The 20,881-nt window shown below is 36.5% G+C and overlaps 2 protein-coding genes across 2 annotated transcripts; both read right to left on the minus strand.

Moving 5' to 3' along the window:
* Nucleotides 1-8,871: 8,871 nt before the first annotated feature.
* LOC138894916 (uncharacterized) lies at nucleotides 8,872-11,171 on the minus strand. Its single transcript, XM_070179653.1, has 5 exons — nucleotides 11,160-11,171; nucleotides 10,467-11,062; nucleotides 9,925-10,081; nucleotides 9,798-9,823; nucleotides 8,872-9,598 (listed from the first exon to the last, which is right to left on the minus strand). The coding sequence occupies exons 1-5, from the start codon at nucleotides 11,169-11,171 to the stop codon at nucleotides 8,872-8,874; spliced, it is 1,518 nt and encodes a 505-aa protein (XP_070035754.1).
* A 4,628-nt stretch (nucleotides 11,172-15,799) lies between these two features.
* On the minus strand, nucleotides 15,800-20,080 carry LOC104117649 (small nuclear ribonucleoprotein SmD1b). Its single transcript, XM_009628720.4, has 4 exons — nucleotides 19,956-20,080; nucleotides 19,789-19,865; nucleotides 16,142-16,333; nucleotides 15,800-16,017 (listed from the first exon to the last, which is right to left on the minus strand). Exons 1-4 carry the CDS (start codon nucleotides 19,967-19,969, stop codon nucleotides 15,956-15,958), a joined length of 345 nt encoding a protein of 114 aa, XP_009627015.1. The 5' UTR covers nucleotides 19,970-20,080; the 3' UTR covers nucleotides 15,800-15,955.
* Between the last annotated feature and the right edge of the window lie 801 nt (nucleotides 20,081-20,881).

The raw sequence follows: 20,881 nt of genomic DNA on the forward strand, positions 1-20,881 counted from the left end.
AGTTTATATCCTTCCTGTAGGTACTGCCTAATGTGTATCAACAACAACTGCGATTGGTATTTTGAATCTTCGAGCCTGAAAAAAGTAAAACTTTTCAAGGTAAGAAATTTCAGCAAACTGCACTCATGCCCACTGAAAGACAAATCTTACGAACAACGTCAAGCTACTGCAAAACTCATCGGCAGTCTTCTGATAAACAAGTATAAAGACCCAAAAATAATATACACTCCTAATGACATAATTGGAGACATGAACAAGCAGTATGGTCTTCAAATGACATATATGCAAGCATGGAGATCGAAGGAATATGCAGTTCAACTACTGAGATGGAACCCGAGCGAATCATATGAAAAGCTGCCAAGCTACTTTTATATGCTGGTTCTTACAAATCCTATATCGGTGGTAAGTTTGAAAAAAATAGAGAAAGACATATTTATGTATGCTTTCGTTGCACTATATTCGTCTATAAAAGGATGGCAGTATTGCAAATCGGTTGTTGTTGTAGATGGAACCTTTCTTAAATCGACATACAGAGGAACATTATTGATATCATCCACACAAGATCCAGCAGGTAAAAATAAGAATAATAATATATTTTGTGTGTGTGTGTGTGTGTGTGTGTGTGTGTGTGTGTGTGTGTGTGTATATATATATATATATATATATATATATATATATATATATATATATATATATATATACATATACATATATATTATTCATGTATATACTCAAATGTGTTTATATGATTCAATTTATTAGGTAGTATCCTACCACTCGCATATGCCATAGTAGATTCAGAGAATAATGTTTCCTGGGAGTGATTTTTCACGAGGTTCAAGGATTCATTTGGGGAAAGGGAGGGAATGTGAAAAGTCTCGGACAGGCATAAAGGCATTGAAAATGCAATGGCAACATTGTATCCACAAGTACCTCACTGTATCTGCATATGGCATCTATGGAATAATGTAAAAAGAATTGCAAGAAGAACCATTTGCAGCTCAAAGACATATTCTTTGCTATGGCCAAAGCATAGACAGTTGAGAAGTTTGATTACCACATGGCTGAGGTAGAGAGAATTGATAAGAGGGTCAAAGATTACTTAATTAACGTTGGGTATGAAAGATGATCCAGAGCACATTCCACTGTCAACAAAACATTGACAATGACTTCAAACATTGCAGAGTCGATCAATGCATCGCTCATGGCTGCTAGGGAACTCCCAGTACTGCCTTTACTGGAGTACATAAGGCAATTGATCGGATGATGGAACGTTACAAACCAAAAGAATGCAATAGAATCATTTATTGATCTTGGGAAAAAATATGATACAATACTGATGGACAATCTCGAATTGTCACATCGGATGAATGTATGACTAGAATCTGTAGATACTTGTGCATATAATATGTAATCATATCGAATTCATGGATCTGTTATATCTTGAACCCTTTATGTGATTATGTTAAACTAGTGTCCACCTGCAAGGCACATGGAGACCAAATTGATTAAAGCTAACGTTTTCTAATATTCATTGTTTGCACAAAGACAATATTATAGTGTTCAAGTAATTGAGGGTCTTATCTCTGTTACCCGAGGCTTCAGATTTTCTGTTTCTTTTCAAAGCTGGTTGGTCTACCTCTATTCTCTGTTTCTTCTAGGGCATGCAAGAAATTAGTCATTATGTAAGCAAATTGCATGTATATAAGGCTTTCAATTCAATGTAGCATCTATGCCTACCCCACTGCTGAAATATTGGTTAGTTTGACATCATATTAAGCTATTTTGAATCTTGTAGGCTCTCAAGTATATGTGTTTTGAGGGTATATGCTTTCTTGCCACTAATGGTAGTTGATAAATTTTGTAGGTGACCCCTTCGACGAGTTACTTATATTAAGTACTTGACAAGGGTAAGTAAAAAATGGTGCTCCTAAAAGATCGAACTTGCAACTGTAGAAAGGTTTCAATTGGATGAGCTGCCATGTGCACATGCTTGGGCAGTATTAAAATACAAATACATTGATCACATTGAGTATTGCTCGGTGTACTACACCAGAAAGTACCTATTGAAGACCTATGAAATTCTAATTTATCCGGTTCCTGATGAAAGCACATGAAAAATTCCTGTTGAAGTTTTAGATAAAAAAATCTTGCCACCAAACGTGACTAAATCAATAGGAAGGCCAAGGAAGGGGAGGTGTAAGCCAATATCTGAAAGGGAACGAAAATTATCGATTTTATGTGGACAATGTGGAGAATAAGATCACAATAGGAAAACTTGTAGATATAATCCAAAGAGAGGATGAAATATGTCAAACTTAGAATTAATTGTTATTTTACTTTACTGAATATCATAGAGATTTAGAAGAACCCAATATATTAAGAACTGTATCAATGCAGAATGTCATTTGAATTTTAGATATAAACAAATATTTGATCTATCATTTAAAATCGTGTTGCAAGTGTATTTTTTAAATTATACATCTGTTTGATTAAAAAAGAAGTTGTATCAGCTATGTATCATATTTGTATCTCTTGTGTATCACCTATGTATCTATGTGTATCGGTAAATTATACATCTGTTTGATTAAAAAAGAAGTTGTATCAGCTATGTATCATATTTGTATCATCTATATATCTCTTGGGTATCAACTATGTATCTCTGTGTATCGGCTCTTACTCATGTCTGTATTTGTGTAATAACAAAGCTAACTAATGGAAAATAGTCGTAGCAGCTAGAAAACTGTGCAAATAGTTTTAGAAATTTGCAAATAAGAGTGTGGCATCATCAATACGTATTTTGAAACCAAACAAACTGCTGAACTCATTGTGAAGAAACTAACTGTGCAGCAATCCAAAATGACTGTATCATTTATGTATCATATGTGTATCATACCTGTATCATGCGTGTATCTGGAAAAGACAGTGTATCACAAACTACCATATATTTTTTATATCTTGAATTCACAATACAAAATCAAGGGAGAAAACACCACAATAAACTAAACTGCAATACTCCAATATTGCATTAAAACTCATTAAACTTTTATAACAGAGCAGACAACTCATTTGTCGTACAAATCTTAAAAGTATTCATAAAATTCAAATACAAACAAATCTAATTCGTCTTACAACAATGACAACATAACAGAACACAATACAAAACGAAATTATTGCGTTCATCCTACAACAATGACAAAGGTAACTACTTCTTCCGCTTCCGCGACTTATTCTATCGACCAATAATCTCATCATCACTTTGCGCGTTCAGTTCCACCCTCTTTCTAGCATAATCCCACAAGAGAGGACCAAATCTGCGTTGGTGTGCATAGGCATTGAATTTTTTAGGAGACGTCTTGCTCTCAATGAAATACTCGGCAAATGATGTCGCAAATATACCGCAATCACTACAAAAATAAAAATAACAACAATTATCAAACTGCAGAATCTAAAAATAAAACAGATTGTGTTAAAAGAAATTCATACGCTTCGACTTGTTGAGGCAGTCCTTCAACCAGTTTTACATCAAAAGGGGTAATCAAGTCCTTTGATTTGTAGACACTAGTGCGCCAATTGATATCTTTTTTGTTTAAATAGAAATGCATGTGCACGAAAAAATGAGGCAGCAACACAGAATACTTTCGCATTGTGTTATAAACTTTGGCTTGATGAGCAGCTCTACCGTGCATAGGTCATACACATAAATGCACCTATCCTTGAAGGACATCACAACCATTATCCAATGCCATTGTTCTGCAATATTAATTGGCATTAAGACGTGATTGACATTGTGCCATGGAATATTGGCATCTAAGACATACCCCTAAATATACTCTACAATGACATGTTTCAGATTGTACACTTCACTATCTCCATCCGTATCAATAAACGCTTGACACAACTCATTAATTTTCTCGTCGAAGTACCAATCTGTGGTGGTGAATGTTACAGGTAGGTCTTTGTCATACTTCTCCTCCTTCCTCAAATAATAGAACAAAACATCAATGTGCTGAAACAAAACATAACAAATAATTAATCACTGAAGGCTCGTAAGCTTTAAGCAGCTATGCTTTTTCAAACTAAATTCACAGAAAATAAAGGAAAATGAATGCTCACTACTTCTCTTGTGCCAGGCAAGATAACAATTAATAATCTGTTCTAACTTAAGAGTCCTGATCACATGTACACTGGCTAAAATTAAAAAAAAATTATAAAAGTAACTTCTTACATACCGCGTCATCCAAAGGCTGACCATTATATGCCAAAGTGTAAAATTATTTTTTGTCTTCAATATGATATACCCCAAGATCATAAGTAGGATTGAGTTCACTAACATGGTTCGGGTAAATTTCATTCCCGGTAACAGATATACACAAAGAGATACAGTGATTTGATATAAAATAATGCTACAAATGACAATATATTAAAATATAAAACTGAACAAAACTCAGAAGTTGGAAACATTTCTTTCTGGACTTCCCTTCTTCTCCCCACGCATCAAATACATTCAACAAAGAGTTGTTAACACCAGTTCAGATTTTGCTTTGAAAATGATGCTTAACAATAAAAAATTGCTTTTTTTCTTTCGCTGCAACAACACCAGTATTGGATCCTGAATCAAATACAATAATGAACGGAGACTGCACGGCCTTTACAGGATATCTCTTTCTTTTTTCCATTTGCGGCAAAACTTCAGAAAGTAATTCAGGCTGGTACAGAACAATCTGAGATTCAGGAAGCTCTTTCTCAGATTGTTCCTTCATCTCCCCTGCCGCTTCATCAACACTTGCAGTCATACAAACAACGCCAGTATGAGATTCGGGAACCTTTTCTTTCTCAGATTCTGCCTCCATCTCCCATGCCGCCTCATCTGCATTCTCACCAATAGCGCCAGCATGCGCTACATCTGGTGTGAAAGTTACTTTAGCGATGAACATGTTAACTTTCATACCAGAAGGTTCTTCTATGATATTGACACTTAACTGATCTGCTGCATCGATCACAATGTTATTATGATGATGTGCACTGGTATATCCTTGAGAATGTGGAACATCTTTGCCTTCACTTCCACCGACCTATTTTTTTTTTAAAAAGAATCGAAGTATAAAAAACAACAAAGAAAATAAAAAGGAAAAGTGCAGAATGCATAACTAAACACACCTTACAACCATCCATGTCAACATCTTCATTGCCACCAAACTCCATATTGCTCACAAAATTATTATTGTCTTGACGACCATTCGTGTCTTTCTATCGATGTGCACCATATTTGTCTTCGTTTGCACCAAACTATTTAAAAAAAAAGATACAGTAAGTTAACTAAAAAAATAAAAGAAAATACACAATGGAAAAGAAACACATACCTTGAAATTTATCAACTCAAAGACTTCCTTGAATTTATCATAAACATATTCCATGAAGGACTTTAACTGCTTACGGAGATACAAAAGAAGGTAACAAATAAGAAAAATAATAGACTTTGAATATACATTTTTAATAAAACTTTCAAAAATAATATATATAAAAAAACCAATACAAACCTGTTTAACATCAGCTTTCAACTTCTGCAACTCACGGTCATAATAAACAGGTTGGACACCCGATGCCTTTTTTGGTGGGACAGGCTCTTTAATCTGTTTCGGGGGTGGCGTGACAAAATTATCACTATCATCAATAGGAAGTTTTTCCCTGTTACGTGATGTCAAATATTTCTGATACTCATCATTAACTTCAACATGCGAAGTAAATCTCCCCTTTTTAGCAAATATACTACTAGGTGGTACACCTAACAGCTAATATACTAATAAATCCCAAATTGGGGCTGAATTACAAAAAGTAAATAATAGAAAATTGCAAAAGATGTCTATTGCTACCAAATATTGTAGCTTTAACCAACAGAAAAATTGAAGCTAGACAATTTTTAATGTAAGACATCCAACTGATAATGATGTATATGAATTCACACACCAATTGCAAACAACTCTATGTAGCACCTCCAAAGCTCTCACCAGGCGCCATGTTTTGCAATCCAAAGGAGTAAGTAAGTGTAAATCCATAACAGGTACAACATAACAGATAAAATAGCTTCATTGTATGGTGTAGAAGGTTGAACTCCAGTATCAGTGTTGATATAGAACACAGATGTTTGATATTTCTTTGCTTAAAACCCAGCTTGCAGTGGTAAATTGTCGTAAACATACCAGTTAAGCACAACTGAATCTGTGCAAGCCAGAAGGAGCACTGTAGTTTCTTCCCACATGGTGATATATCATACCCAGAATGAGCATTATAGAATGCTAATACCACTGGAAAATCACACATCTCCATACAGTTAGTCAACTGAATCAATCTATCCAGCGCAACCATTGAAAGTAATTCCCTATTGTAATCGAGGATCATCTGATCAACCTTCTCATGTCCATATACTCTGTCAATTAAATGTATGTTATGACTTTAGTTATGACCCAGCGCTGAATGATCCATTACAAATAGAATGTTCACCATGCTCATGAATAAGCAATGCAGTTCCTTCATATTTGTTACTATAGCATGCCCATAATGAGCATTATAAAAGCTAATACCACTGAGAATTGAAACAGCTCCAAATAGTAAGTATACTGTCGACTGTTTTCCAGAAAGATAGATGTAGTAGATGTTCAAAGTGTACACTGATCAACGTAGTATCTAGCAGTGTTGATAACTTTGATGTAACTGCAGTTATTTCCTCTTGAAGCATATGTAGAAAAGGGAGCCTCTTCATATACAGTAATTATATTTAACCAAAGGAACAACACTGGTGATTGAAGCCACACTCCGATGCTTGGCAGGTGTGTGATGTCTTCGAGAATCCATTGTGATTTTGTGTGAGTCAGCTGAGTGACTGTAGTTGAAAAATAGCTGAAGGAGGATATTGAATTGTCGATGTTGTGATAATGTATGAATTTGTAGTATTCTGTTTGATCCCGTGTGCAGCCTGTGTGATTATATTCCTCTATTTTTTGTATTGATCCAGCATTACATCAGTTTGGAGCCTTCCTCTTTGCTACCCTTATCCTAAGGTTAGGGATATGGGCCTTATCTAGGTTGAGTATTCTCCTACCTGCACTTGGCAACTCAATGAATGAGTGAAATGTTATTGTACCTGCATAAGAAAAAGCCAGGTTAGCTAAAAAATCTGCCAGTGTATTTCCCTCCTTTGAGACGTGTTGGAAGATCACATTGAAATTGTCCTTGATTCCTTTGATCATATTCACATCCTTGCTTATGCACCAGGGTGTTTTCCATTCACCTTTTATTATCTTTTTCATTACCAGTGAATCATTCTCAATTATAAGAGGATGATGTTGTTGATGGACATAAAATGTCAACCCTTCAGCAATTGCTTTTGCTTCTACAATCATGTTGGTTGTATCTGCAATTTTTTCTGCCCTAGCAAAAACCAAATCACCTTTCCAATCTCTAACATAGTAAGCGTAAGAGCTTTGTCCATGATTGCCTTTCGATGCTCTGTCTGTGTTACATTTGAACCATCCTTCATAGGGTGAATTCCATGCAACTCTCTTTGTTACCAAAGATGGTTTATATCCTTCAAAGAATGCAATCATGTCTGGACATTGAAGTGGTATGTTTTTTAACCAGCGATATCTGAGCTTTGCTAAGTTATGTAATGTTTTATTCACTTCACGAATAACTCTGCAGCAAGACACTAATCCACCATGCTTCATGACATTTCTCCTTTTCCAAAGTTCCCAGATTATCACTGTCGGGGCTGCTTGGAATAGGGGCTTCAGTTTGGGACAGCATGAGAGATTCCACCAAGTTCTTATGGCTTGATGTACCTTCACTAAGTTATCAACAATACCTGCAGCCTGCCCAAAGAATTTCCACACTATATCTGTTGTTAAGCTTGTTAGGAATATATGTTGAAATGTGTCACTCTCCGGTTGAATGCAACACCAACATTTTGATACCACCATGTATTCATTCCGTCTCCACATATCATCTGTTGGTATTTTTTCTTTCCATAATCTCCAAAGGAAGAAAGAAATCTTGAAAGGTAATCCCTTAGTCCACAGCTGCTTGTACTCAGGATTTGTTGGTGCTTTATGCCTAACTAATTGCCATGCAGTGGATACTGAAAATCTCCCTGATGCAGTAGGCATCCATTTAGGTGAATCCCAATTTTCACAACTATTTTCAAAATGTACTTTCTGTGTTATATGATCTGCAATGTCTGTTGGGAAAGTTAAGGCCAGAAGATGATGATTCCAATCATTTCCTTCTCTCGGGTCAGATGCATCCTAAATGTTTTCATTGATGACAAATTCTGGTGGAACAACATGATATAATGCCCCTAGGCCTGTCCAATTTTCGTGCCATATGTTGGTTGTGCCTCTGTTCATTTCCCATAAGATTTTATGTTCCAATTCTTCCCTTGCCTCCAACATCTTTCTCCAAACATGTGAGCCATGCCTAAACTGGACAGTAGTGGGCAGTTCTTTTTTGCAGTATTTATTCCACATGAAATTTTCCCAGAGTGATTTTGTTGTCCTGAACTTCCACCACAGTTTGCCAAACAGTACCTTTGAAACATCATACAGAGATCTGAAGCTAAGTCCACTTTCCTCCTTTGGTAAGCATAAATTCTGTCACTTACTCCAATGCCTGCTCCTTCCTTCATCTTTGTTGCTCCAGAAGAATCTTGCAAATGTTTTATGTAAATGTTCCAGAACGTTGTTTGGTGGATCAAGGACTGATAGTATATGAGTAGGTATACGCTGTAGTACACTTGAGATTAAAGTTGCTTTTCCTCCATATGACAAAAGTTTACCCTTCCATGAATGCAGTTGAGCCTTTACCTTTTTAATTAGTTCACTGTAGTATTCTTTTCTTCTTTTTGTTTTTGTAAAAAATTAGACATCCAAGATATGTGAATGGAAATTCTCCTTTTGAAAATCCTGCAAGGGCTCCAACTCTGTCGAACAGTGCTCCAGCAGTATTGGAATGCATATAGTAAGATGTTTTTGCTTTGTTAATTAGTTGGCCAGAGGTTTGTTCATATCTGTTCAGGACATCCACAATCTTTTGTATAGAATATTGATCAGCAGAAGCAAATATGATAGTGTCATCTGCATAGGCTAAGTGATTTAAGGGCTCAGTCCATTTAGGCATGCCATATCCTATGAAACTCTTGTCTTCAAAAAGCTTATTCAATGATCTAGATAGTACCTCAGCTGAAAAGATGAACAAAGCTGGAGATAGTGGATCACCTTGTTTGACACCTCTTGTTGAGTGGAAAAAGTTTGTAGCTTGACCATTTATAAGAATTGAGTACCAGTTATTGGATATTAAATTCCATACCATGTTGATGAAGCATTCTACAAAGCCCATTTTCCTCAATACATGCATCAAATACCTCAAAGATACCCTATCGTATGCATTTGCGATATCAAGTTTGAAAACTACATTGGTAGGTTTACCCCTTAGTCTTATGCCAATAACAATTTCTTGAGTTAAGATGATGTTTTCAAATATGCTTCTCCCTTTAACAAAGCCTGACTGATTGGAGGAGATCAAAGAAGGTAGAAACTTCTCAAGCCTGTCATGAAAAACTCTAGAGAAGACCTTGTTTATAAAATTTCTCAAACTTATAGGCCTGAGGTATGAGAAAGTGTAGACATTTTGTTTTTTGGCAACAACACAAGGTTTGTATGGGTTATGGATTTAGGCAATAATCTCCCTCCATAGAACAACTTAACCAATGTGTAAATGTCTTCACTAATTATATCGCAGCATACTTGGAAGAACTAGTCAGTGAAACCATCTGGACCATTTGCACTTTCCCCACTTAAATAAAAAAATTGCTACCTTGACCTCCTCTGATGTAGGAACTTTACATAGCTCTAAATTCTACTCAGAAGATACCATTGTTGGAACATTGTTTAGCATGTCAAAGTTGGAAGGCTCATCCTCTTGTGTGAACTGCCTCTGGTAGTATTCCCCTGCAGCAGAAGCTACAGTTTCCTGTGAGTCAATCCATGTACCAGCATTGTTCTGAATTCTTTTCAACTGGAGCTTTTGCCTTTTACCATTCACATGATTATGGAAGAATTTGGTATTTCTGTCCCCTTTTGCAAGCTAAGTCATGCATGCCTTTTGTTTCCAATATTGTTCCTCGATGCTCAGATATTTTTTCAATTCAGCTTGAGCCTTCTGTAGTACAATTCTATTCTCAACATGTTGGTCTTTCTTCAAATAAAATTTCCTTTACTCTGACCACATTCTCTCTCAAAGTAAGTTGTTTGAAGATATCCCCAAAAGTAAGTTTGCTCCATTTTGAAAGAGCTGTCTTGACTCTCTTCATTTTCTGTTTGAACACCTAGAAGGGATCTCCTGTAAAATATGCTATCAAGTTCTATCTAACCACTATGATAAAAGATTCATGTTTTGTCTAGAAGTTCAAGAACTTGAATGGTTTGGCAATTTGCATAGTCTGATAACCACAACTCATCAAGAGAGGTGCATGGTTGGAGCCTGTTCTAATATGATGCTCCACTTCAGTACTAGAGAATAACGTTTGGAAAGGTAAGTTGATAAAAACTCTTTCCAATCTATTAAATATGCATTCTGCATTTGGCCTCCCATTCCACCAAGTAAATGGGCTTCCTTTGTAACCCATGTCAAACAGTCCACAGGAGTTTACACAGAAAGTAAAATCTTCATATTCTAGAGGGTACACTGGCAAGCCACCAATTTTCTCTTCTTCATTAAGAACTACATTGAAATCCCCTCCAACAACCCAAGGAAGTTCCATGTCTCTGGCAAGGTAGTAAAGATTATCCCACAATTCTAATATGTCCAGAGATGAACACTTTGCGTACGCGAAAGTCATCATGATATGCTTACCAATATCTTGATGATAAACTTTGATAGTTAGTTCCTGATCAGTGTCACTCACCAAATCCCACTGAACAACAGAGTCAAGAAAAAGCCATATCTTGCCATTAACATTTGAGACTACAGTTTCAATGCCTAGTCTCCTTCTGTAGTTCTGAATAAACCTCTATTTTTGGAAATGCTCCATGAGTGCTATAATGAAAAATCCATGTTCCCTGTGCATGTTGATAACTCTCTGAAAGTCATGTTGAGTCTTTACAGACCTTATGTTCCATATGAGTGTCTTAATCATCATCTAGTCGTGGAGGCTGCCCTCTTGGGCAGGATTCTTGTAGGTGGTTGTTGTTCTTTGTGTTGAGTTAACTTCTTTCCTTTCTTCCCATGTTTAGCTGTAACCCTAGGTGACAAATCTCCTTCCCTTGCGATAGCCTTGAAGTTCCCAGCAGTAGTTTCATCATCACTGTCATCTTCCAGCTGCTCTTTGTTGGCAAAAGCTTCATGAATTTGCAAAGGTAGTTCGTTGTGAGTAATAATGTCATGCATTATCTGGTTAGGAGATTTTAATGGTGCATTGATTTGAATCTGCATTGGAGATATAGTTACTGATGCACATGCGGTAGGCAGTGTCTCAATTGCAGTAGATTCCATAGGGACCATGGCTGACCCCGGTTGCTCATACATAATCAGTGAACCCTTCACAGTGATATTTTTAGATTCTGACCTAAATGTATTTTGATGTGGCTCTGCATCATGATTACTGGCTTTCTCCTTATCTGAAACTATTGTAAATTCACAACCAACATTGGCAATTACTTCCCCAGTTGTGTTATTGTGTAAAGGCTTCCTGGATCCATATTTATGACCTTGTGCTGGTAGTGAGTTCTCCCTTCCATCATCAGAAATTGGTGTAGGATGTACCTCGGTAATGAAACACATCTGCTGTATAGAACCTGTAGTTTTTCCATCTGATTCAGGTGAGTTCACAAATGTCTGCAATGGTATGTCTTGACAAGAACGGTTGAGGGGCACATTAATATGTTCCTTGTGCATGCCAAAGCTCCTCTGAACCCCATCAATTGTCTTCTCTTTTGTAGCAATAGCTTTTTCACCTGTTGCATTTGAGTCAATGGTTTGTGAAGGAATTTCTTTGCACGATTGATTTGTAGTAACACCTTGCCCAAAAGTTCTAGTAACCCATTGTGATGTGGACTCCTTTTGTGATGCTGACTTATTCCCTTGACCAACAGGAGTAAACTTAGTAGCTTTATGGTTAAGTTTCTTGGTTGGAGACCTAGTGACTTGTTTCCTTGTCGAATCAGGATATTTCTCAGCCATCTTCTGCACTTCCCTAGCTTCTTCCACCATTGTGACTTGTGGATTCTAGTCAATGTCTTCCATTCCCTCTTCAAGTACTGCAAATTTATTTGCAATTATCACAGCTTTATTAGTTGTTGTTGCCGCTGCTACATCAGTTATAGCCTCGATCAGAGCAAGTTCCTTACCAGTAGTGTCTTTGTCTTTGCAAGTAGTGTTTGCCTTTGGTCTACTATCTTTGACTTGGTTCCATGTTGCTACAGGATTAACAAACTGAGCAACACCTACTGCCTTGTTCCCTACATTTAACTGAACAAGCTCCATTGAAATAATGGCAGCAACTTTGTCTGTAGCAGCCTGGTGGACTCCATCTTTTTGCCCAGATTTTTTTGCGTTTAGTAACTGTCTAGCGTCTCGCTTATATTGCTCAACATTATTCATCTCATTAAGTATACCCAGTACATTATCTCCAGCCTTTTCAGTTGTATTACTCTTCCCATGCATCACACGACATGATCGTTCATCATGCCCTTGATGTTTACAATACGAGCAATATTTTGGTAGATTATCGTACATAACCTGCTGATAAAATACAAAAGCTTTCCCAGTTATTTTATCAATAATTTTTAACTTAACTTGATTAAGATGTTTGTCCAGTAAGTCAAGTAGCACCTTAACCCTTACGGCACTCGGTCTTGTACGATGTTTTGTTGCTTTGTCCACGGCCAGTGGCTTTCCGACTGCTGAAGCTATTGATAGTAGCGATTGTTTTGCAAAGAAGTCGGGCGGCAGTTCTGGAAAGGAAATCCAGACAACTGCTTTCGATGTTTCCTCCCTAGGATTGAATCCTAGCGTCCATGGAAAAGTCCGAAAGAAAAATTACTCCCCTTTGGCTTTAACATATCTTGTCGACCTTGATAAGAACTGAACATAATATTCATATAAATCAAATTTTACTAGTATATGATGAAATTCAAGTTACATAATATTCAAGTCGCGCAGATCTGGTTTTCCGTAAGAAAATTTGACGATGACGGATTGGTGTAATCCTTCTGAGATTGTGAACTTACTAACTTCTTCCATGGTAAATGCAATTGTTGGTTCTCCGTGGATGATTTTAACCGCATTCAAGTCAGTTTTTTGAATTTTTGTATCAGATTTCGGTGGCAGAACTTGGGCAGCATATGATTGATGGCATTTTATATTTTGGTTTGGTTCATTTGTGTTTTGGATCTGCTCTCCCACAGTTAAAGGCTGGGGAGAGATCGAAGCAGCCATGGCTGCTCAAATTTCCATCGAATCGCCTAGAGAGAGGAGATTAGCTCTTCAGTTGTAGGAGAAATATTTTTAAACTGCGAATGTAACAAAAAGTGCTTCAGTCCTAGATGTATCAAAGATGTATAAAAATTGTATATTTGATGTATCACAATGAATTACAATGTATCATATATGTATAACCCATCAATACATAAAAGCTGGTACCGTATTCCCTGTGCTGTTGAAAAACCAGTAGAGACGTCCTCACGCGTTGGCTTGTCTGTCGTTTCCCAATTCAACATGCGTGGTGTATGATCTCCAACGCGAATAAAAAACTTTTGATCAACTACAGTGCAACATTCATAGAACCACACCTGTAGTGCAAGACTTTCAAATCAACTTATCCCTCACCGACTTCATTAAAGCTCGAAACGCAATCTTACCCGAGGGAAAGGACACATACTCACCACTCTCGACAAGATAGAAATCACGTTTACTTATAAATGTCTTCTGAGCCAGAGTGGACATTAGAAATGTGTTTATGAAATAAATGATTGTAATCTTAAGTGCGTCTTCATCAGACTGCCATTTCTTCTTCTCAAAACAATCAATAAGCGACTTCTTTGACACCGCTTCAAAACTAGAAAAATAAGTATCCACTAACCTATTGGGTCTACTAAAGTTACCCTCGACATGTTCATTGCCACAATAGTTTAAACCACTTACAACACCAAATTCCCAAAGACCAAAACATAAAACACATTCGTCATTCAATTTCACATAAAATTGATCACACTTATCTTGAACCAACTCCCTAAACATTAAAGAACGAATAAGTTGTGTCTGGATAGCAACTCGAGGTAAATCAAGAAAATAGCCAAAACAGCTTTCCCTAAACATCTGAAGCTGGACATCAGTCAGCTTTGACTGTAAAACTGATACGATGTCCACATTAGTGTATGATGTCCAATGAGTAATAGGAAAAGGCTCACCAACTGGAATATAAAGCTTCCTAGGCTACAAATAAATTACACGAATTAAAAACAAACAAATACAAACTAAATCCAATTTTAAAAGAAGATTCAATAATAGAAAGAAAAAAAATATAACTGAAATTGTATGTACCTTACAAACTTTGTCAGGAATTTTAACTTTTTTTGCCTTCTGAACCTTACCTTTTTTTTTTTTTTAGTTTGACACCCAAATTCACTTCGTCCTCCACGACACGTTTTTTCTTACCTTCAGCATCATCCACTTTAACCAGTTTGCTCTTCTTTTTCTCAGATTGTCTAACAACATCCTTTCGAGATTCTAACACTTTAACATTGTCAGAACGAATTTGTCTTCCCATATTTCGTTCATCAATCGATTTCTCAACCAAAACTGGGGTTAAATGAGGAGATAAACTCATCGACCTAGTTTCTCTTCTCATGTTGTTCAATTTCTCAATTGAAACCGACTTTGAATAAGGTGATGAACTCATCGAACGAGTTTGTCTTGTCATATTACTCTATTTCACAATTGAAACTAGGTTCAACGAGAATTTTTTAAAACAAAATTATACGAACAAACGGTTACTGAGTTTTGTGAAGAAATTGATACAAAACTCGACCTAAACTAACAAAATCGTCTATAACAGATACATACGACGAACTCTAACTAAACAATTATGATATAAACAATCCTCAGATTGCTAATCCTGGAATCAAAACTATAATCCCTTATCCCACCAACCAGACTCATTTTCATTAAGAGAGAAAGCACTACTATTGGCTATTGTTTTCACGGTTTGGTTAAAACGTTATTGGGTGAAATGAAGCAAAATGCAAAAATACAGCTTGAAAACCAAAATGAATTACAGAATGTTGATTTATAGATTGAGCGCTAGTTGATAGATTAATAGTGTTGACAGATAAACAAGTTAGGAAAAGAAAGCCCAGATACACACATGCATAAAATCCTTTACTGTAAAAGACTAAATTATGAAGGAAAATGTGTGCCGGTCTGCAAACACTACAGACAACTATATCACTAACTCAATTAGACAAATGCTACTGATAGAAATGTTTTGGCCTTTCTCCTACTTCAGTAACAACTGTACTCAACAGATCAGGCCGATGTCCCAACAGTCCTTTTTTTCTTCCTTCAAGTGTTAGCACTATGGAGGTTGGGTAAAGGTTAATGCAGTGAAAAAAGCTTAAAGTTTATAGTAAGGAAAATAAAAAGGGAGGAATGCACCTGGCCGGATGCAAAAGTAACCATAATTGTTCTGCCTTGTTTAGGCGGAGCAGAAGTGAACGAGATTGGGTAGTAATGTTAGTGGTCCATATGATGCAACAAAATAACAGTCTCTGATTTTAAAGATCCAGAATAAATTGTTGCATGAGATTAATCTCTTTTCCGCTGGAAAATTAAGAGCAAATCTCTCCATCCATACATATACGTTAACATAGACATACTGCAAAAAATTAGAAGAGCTGGAATGCATTTAGCGGCCTCGACCACGTCCACGCCCGCGACCACGCCCGCGACCACGTCCCAAAGGCTTTCCTGAAGAGGAAGAATCACAGGAAGGGGATATTAGTAGGATGACCAAGCATCAAGGAAATTTAACCCATACAGCTAGAAGGCATAAAAAAACTTTTGAACAGAGTCCTTGAGAATATGACAATACCAGCTGTTGGCTTCTTCAGCTTCACCCTAGGTGTTTCTTCCACCAGCAAAGTCTCAAGATTTAAGCTGTCAGGGAGAATGTAATAACGGATGTTGTTACCCCTCACACTCAGGTGATCCAACGTCACTGGATTCTTTCCCTTTAGAGTAAGTTTGACAGCCTTCAGGTGTGTGTTCATGCTAACATCCACACCTATAAAAATTAAACTCTACTTAGAAACTAACTCGCAACCCTTAATTCAGCAGTTCTAATAAGGAGACAGACCAGTAGCCATTGTGACTAGTTAATACAAAAACACATAACAATGGGCTAGAGAACATATATCTATATCCCAAATATATCTAGCAATTTTCTATTAGCATAAGCAACCACTCACAGAATAAAAATCACAAAGCATGGAGAGGTCATCCGACAGATTATGGAAGAATTCATAGAGGTCTATAAATATGAGAATAGGGCAAATATCTATTTTAGACCACCCTCGTTCTCCAAAACAGAGATAGCTTTCAAACTGCAATACAGAGATAGCCATCAACTAGAGCTTCCGTGCAAAATTAGGACCCGTGATTGCATGGCATGCCTATTTAGCATGGTAAAGTTCTTATTTGTTCTGTTTATTTTTTAAATCGTGTATGTGCTTTTTATAGGAAAGAGGGGGGAGGGTAGAGAAGGGGAGAAAGAAAGCAAATGGCATCTCTCATATTTTTTGATAAAAAAACTCTCTTTTGATAAGGAGTACATGACATCACTATTTTCACTAGTTCTACATACCTAAATATCAAATACCACAAGCCTTAGTACTCAACTTGCTGTGTTAAGCTTCTGTCCTTACGTACCTAAAACTTTAACCTCGAACATTAAATAATAGCTTACTCACACCTCACATAGACAATGACAATTCACACAAGTTAAAGGCATCGATCATCATGTTATTTTTTATAAAATCAATTTTACACCATAAAGTTATGGTATAGCAACAACTAGGTAATCAAGTTTTTCATACAGATGAAATGACCATTGAACATAAGATTGTCAATCAATGTCATATTTGTGGAGATAAGAGCAACTAATGCACATTTTGGAGAACAATGCGGTGAAGGAACATGGTTCTGCACAGCAAATGAGAAAGCTCTTGGACCAAATGATTGAGCATAGAATTTTTCACTTGTATAGAAGACTAAGTGCAGTGGTCTCAAAATAATCTATAGCGACATGCAAAACATAGTTGACTTACATCACTTAATTTCCTGAAGAGCATTACATTATACACCTATTGTATCAACAAAATAATGGTTATGGACCTTTTTATAGTGTGATATCTGGACCAGTTTGCGCGTACTTCGACTATTCCACCGTTACCTGTTACCTCCAAACAGCATAGGTATCAGGTAACTCTACCTACCAAGACTTAGGAAGATGGAAAGAAATCACGTATCATTTTTGTCTCTACCGGGATTTAAACATATGTTACTCAATCCTCCAAAAAAACTACCGGTTTGTATCGGGTAATCCAAAAGTAATGCAATTTTGAACGACCTGACACGGGTGTGGTGGAACCTTTGGAGGATAAGCAACATAGAGTTGAACTCTAGCCTCCGAGGTTTATACACACTCCATTGACCACTAGGTCAAATTGTTGGACGCTCTTAACCGTGAAAATTTAGAAGTATTTGAAATACTATATCTCAAACTCAAGTGGCCATTAGATTTAGATGCAACTTATACACTGTTTGGTTCTATAATGGGATGTGTAGCATAAAGGAGATAGATCATACTACTCAGCTCCCTTAAGTGAAGAATCGGTTGTCTGCTGATTTTCCTCCCTTAAGTGCAGGGTAGCCATGTACATCTGGTTGTTTGGATGGTTGGAAGAGAAGAAAGACAAATACGTTTCATTTTTCCATCAAATTTTAGATAGACTATGTAATATAGATAGAGGGATATGCACCCCTCTACTTTCGCTTCCTGTACATTTTTACTTAAAAAGAAATGATTCGTAAGTTTCCTCTTTTATTTGCATTCCTCCTAAGCTTCTTTGTTTTTTTTTCCTTTTTACCCCAACCAGACATAGTTTTAAATATTTTTGTATAAGGTCAAAGTTCATTAAGAAAGTACCAAGATAGTACCACAGATTTTTTTTTTGAACAAGAAGATGGTACCACTGAATTACACAGGGCTACTGGGAATGTCCATGCAATAAGTTACAGCATCTCCCTAACAACTCCGGAAACCCCATACAATGATCTTCGTCATCAACTAGACTACTTTTACACCAAAGTGAAAACACTTACTTTTAACATTTCTGTCCATCAAAACAAACTCTATATCTCTTCAGCCAAATAGTCCAGAATATGCACAAAGGAGTGCCACCAATTTTAAAGAAAAGATTATGTGAAATGGAGTTAAATCATTAAAGATCTTAAGAAAATAACAAAAAGCATGCTATGAATACCATGTTCATGCCACCAAGTTCCTCGTTTTTAGTTTGCTTAGAGATTTGTATGTCAGTGTACAGATAAGTGTGAATTAATGAAATAGTCTGAATAGCGCAAAACAGATATAGCGAATTCATCATTCGTATAGCCAACCCAACTATTTGGGAGGCAAGATAGTTGTATTTGCACGCACAAAAGGTCATTGATGATTAGAATTTTCATGTGGGTCCGTACATATTTTCTTGAGAAGGATATTATATCGGTGTTAGAAAGCCTAAAACAAAGTCTGCCATAGTACTGGGAAAAAAATTTCTTAGGAAGAAATTATTGAACAATTAGAGTAACTATAGAACACATCAATTTCTTTCAACTTGTACAGCCATGAAAGAGAAGTAGAGATCTTACTTCGTTGAGTCTGTGCTTATTTCATCAAATTCAACACCTGGTAGCTTTTGCTTAGACCATATATATGTATTAAGCAATTCACTAAATATCTATAAAACTCATGTAATATAGTATATTAACTTGAGACGTTGTAGAAATCCATAAACTTCAGTCATGCCACAGAATCTGAGAGGCATATTTGAGTTGGAATCTTTGGAAAGTTGATAAATTCATCAAAAAGATGTGGCTTATGATCCCTGAAATTATTTTTTGGTGTCTATGGAATGAGAGAAACAGAAGATGTTTTGATGGCATCTCAACTCCAAACCACTCACCTAAAGACAAATGTTTAACTACTTGTTTTTGCTAGACAAAATTGTCCCAGTAATTAGTATTGGACACTTTTTGGTACTTGTTACCACTCCTGTAATTAAGCTCCTTGTAATCCTGCATTTTCTTGATGCCTTTCCTTTTAATGAAACAAATCACTTAATCAACAAAAAGATCCATAAACTTCAAATCCAGAATCAAACTCTGCTAGTGGTGGTAATGACGGAGAGTGAGGTAAGCTATTGCAGTTACCATTCATGACGTATAAACGAACTTAACATGTGACGTTAACCAAAATTCAGTTCAGCAACTTGCATATTCCTCCCAGCAACTACAGTATCGAATTGGCGTGACTAATACGGCTATTAGGAAAGCGCAGGTTTTTCTTTTTAACTTAAGAAATTAATTATGGCCATACCTAGTAAGTAAACAGCTATAAGAATTATATACTAAGAATAAGAAGCCAAAAATAATTGACAGAAAGGTAGAGAGAGTGACCTGTAATGGTTCCATGAACAACGGTGCCGTTTTTGAGCTCAATTGATACGGTCTCGTTGTTCAACTTCATCAAAAATCTGCACAGAAACTTAAAGTCAAATCCATGACTTAAGCTCACCGTAAGGGAAAAAAAGAACTTGAGAATAAATTGAAGATTTTAAACTGACCTGACGAGCTTCATTTTGTTGCTGAAGAAATTGAAGAACACGCTAGGGCTTAAGTCGAAGCAAGATCGAACACGACCACCACGGTTTAGGGCAAAGCAGCGCCAGGGTTTATTCAAAAATGAAATAAGCTCCCGTTATAACGGCGTCGTATTTTTATGTGGCCATAGAACTTGGGCCGTCGAAGGCCCAATCGACAAAACCTGGGCTTTATTTCTTCTTTATAGCTTGTTATGGGGGATTTGCATCTATACCCAGTTTTTGGGTCACAATTTAATTTATACCCACTTTGCAAAAATAATTGCAAGCGTACCCACTATTCGGATAACTTTAGACATACGGGACCTGAAGTAGCAAGAATTTATGTCTGAAGTATGAACTTCAGAATTTTTTGCCTGAAGTGTGACCTTATCAAAGTAAAACTTCAGATTTTTCGTCTGAAGTTTGGTCTGACTTGCAAAAGCAATCAAAAGAACTTCAGTTCGTAGTACAAACTTTAGACAAATTAGTCTGAAGTTTTTCAATTTGAGGTGCAAACTTCAGACAAATTAGTCTGAAGTTCTTCAGTTTGTAGTGCAAACTTCAGACAAAATCAACTTGTTATATTTGAACTTTAGATAATTTTTCCTGGCATGATAGTTGCAAACTTCAGACAAAATTTAACTTGGTAATGTCTGAAGTTTGGCCCTGTAGTCCCAAACTTCAGTTGATGCTTCTTCGAGTTTTGACAATAAACTCTTATTTTATTATTTACGTACTTTGTGTTGGGGTGCAAAGTTCAGACAAATTAGTCTGAAGTTCTTCAGTTTGTGGTGCAAACTTCAGACAAAATCAGCTTGTTATATTTGAACTTCAGATAATTTTTTCTGGCATGATAGTTGCAAACTTCAGACAAAATTTAACTTGGTAATGTCTGAAGTTTGTCCCTG

Source organism: Nicotiana tomentosiformis, chromosome 6 (assembly GCF_000390325.3).
Source record: "Nicotiana tomentosiformis chromosome 6, ASM39032v3, whole genome shotgun sequence".
Taxonomy (NCBI): Eukaryota; Viridiplantae; Streptophyta; class Magnoliopsida; order Solanales; family Solanaceae; genus Nicotiana; species Nicotiana tomentosiformis.

What these genes read in the sequence shown, in the direction of transcription:
- LOC138894916 (XM_070179653.1), bottom strand. An exon ending in CAAATTGCCAAACCATTCAA is followed by an intron (nt 10,082 to 10,466) that starts GTTCTTGAACTT and finishes GAATGGTAAAAG; the next exon opens with GCAAAAGCTCCAGTTGAAAA. An exon ending in TCACTGACTAGTTCTTCCAA is followed by an intron (nt 9,599 to 9,797) that starts GTATGCTGCGAT and finishes TTTTCATGACAG; the next exon opens with GCTTGAGAAGTTTCTACCTT.
- LOC104117649 (XM_009628720.4), bottom strand. An exon ending in TGTTCATGGAACCATTACAG is followed by an intron (nt 16,334 to 19,788) that starts GTCACTCTCTCT and finishes TAATTTTTATAG; the next exon opens with GTGTGGATGTTAGCATGAAC. An exon ending in GCTGAAGAAGCCAACAGCTG is followed by an intron (nt 16,018 to 16,141) that starts GTATTGTCATAT and finishes CTTCCTCTTCAG; the next exon opens with GAAAGCCTTTGGGACGTGGT.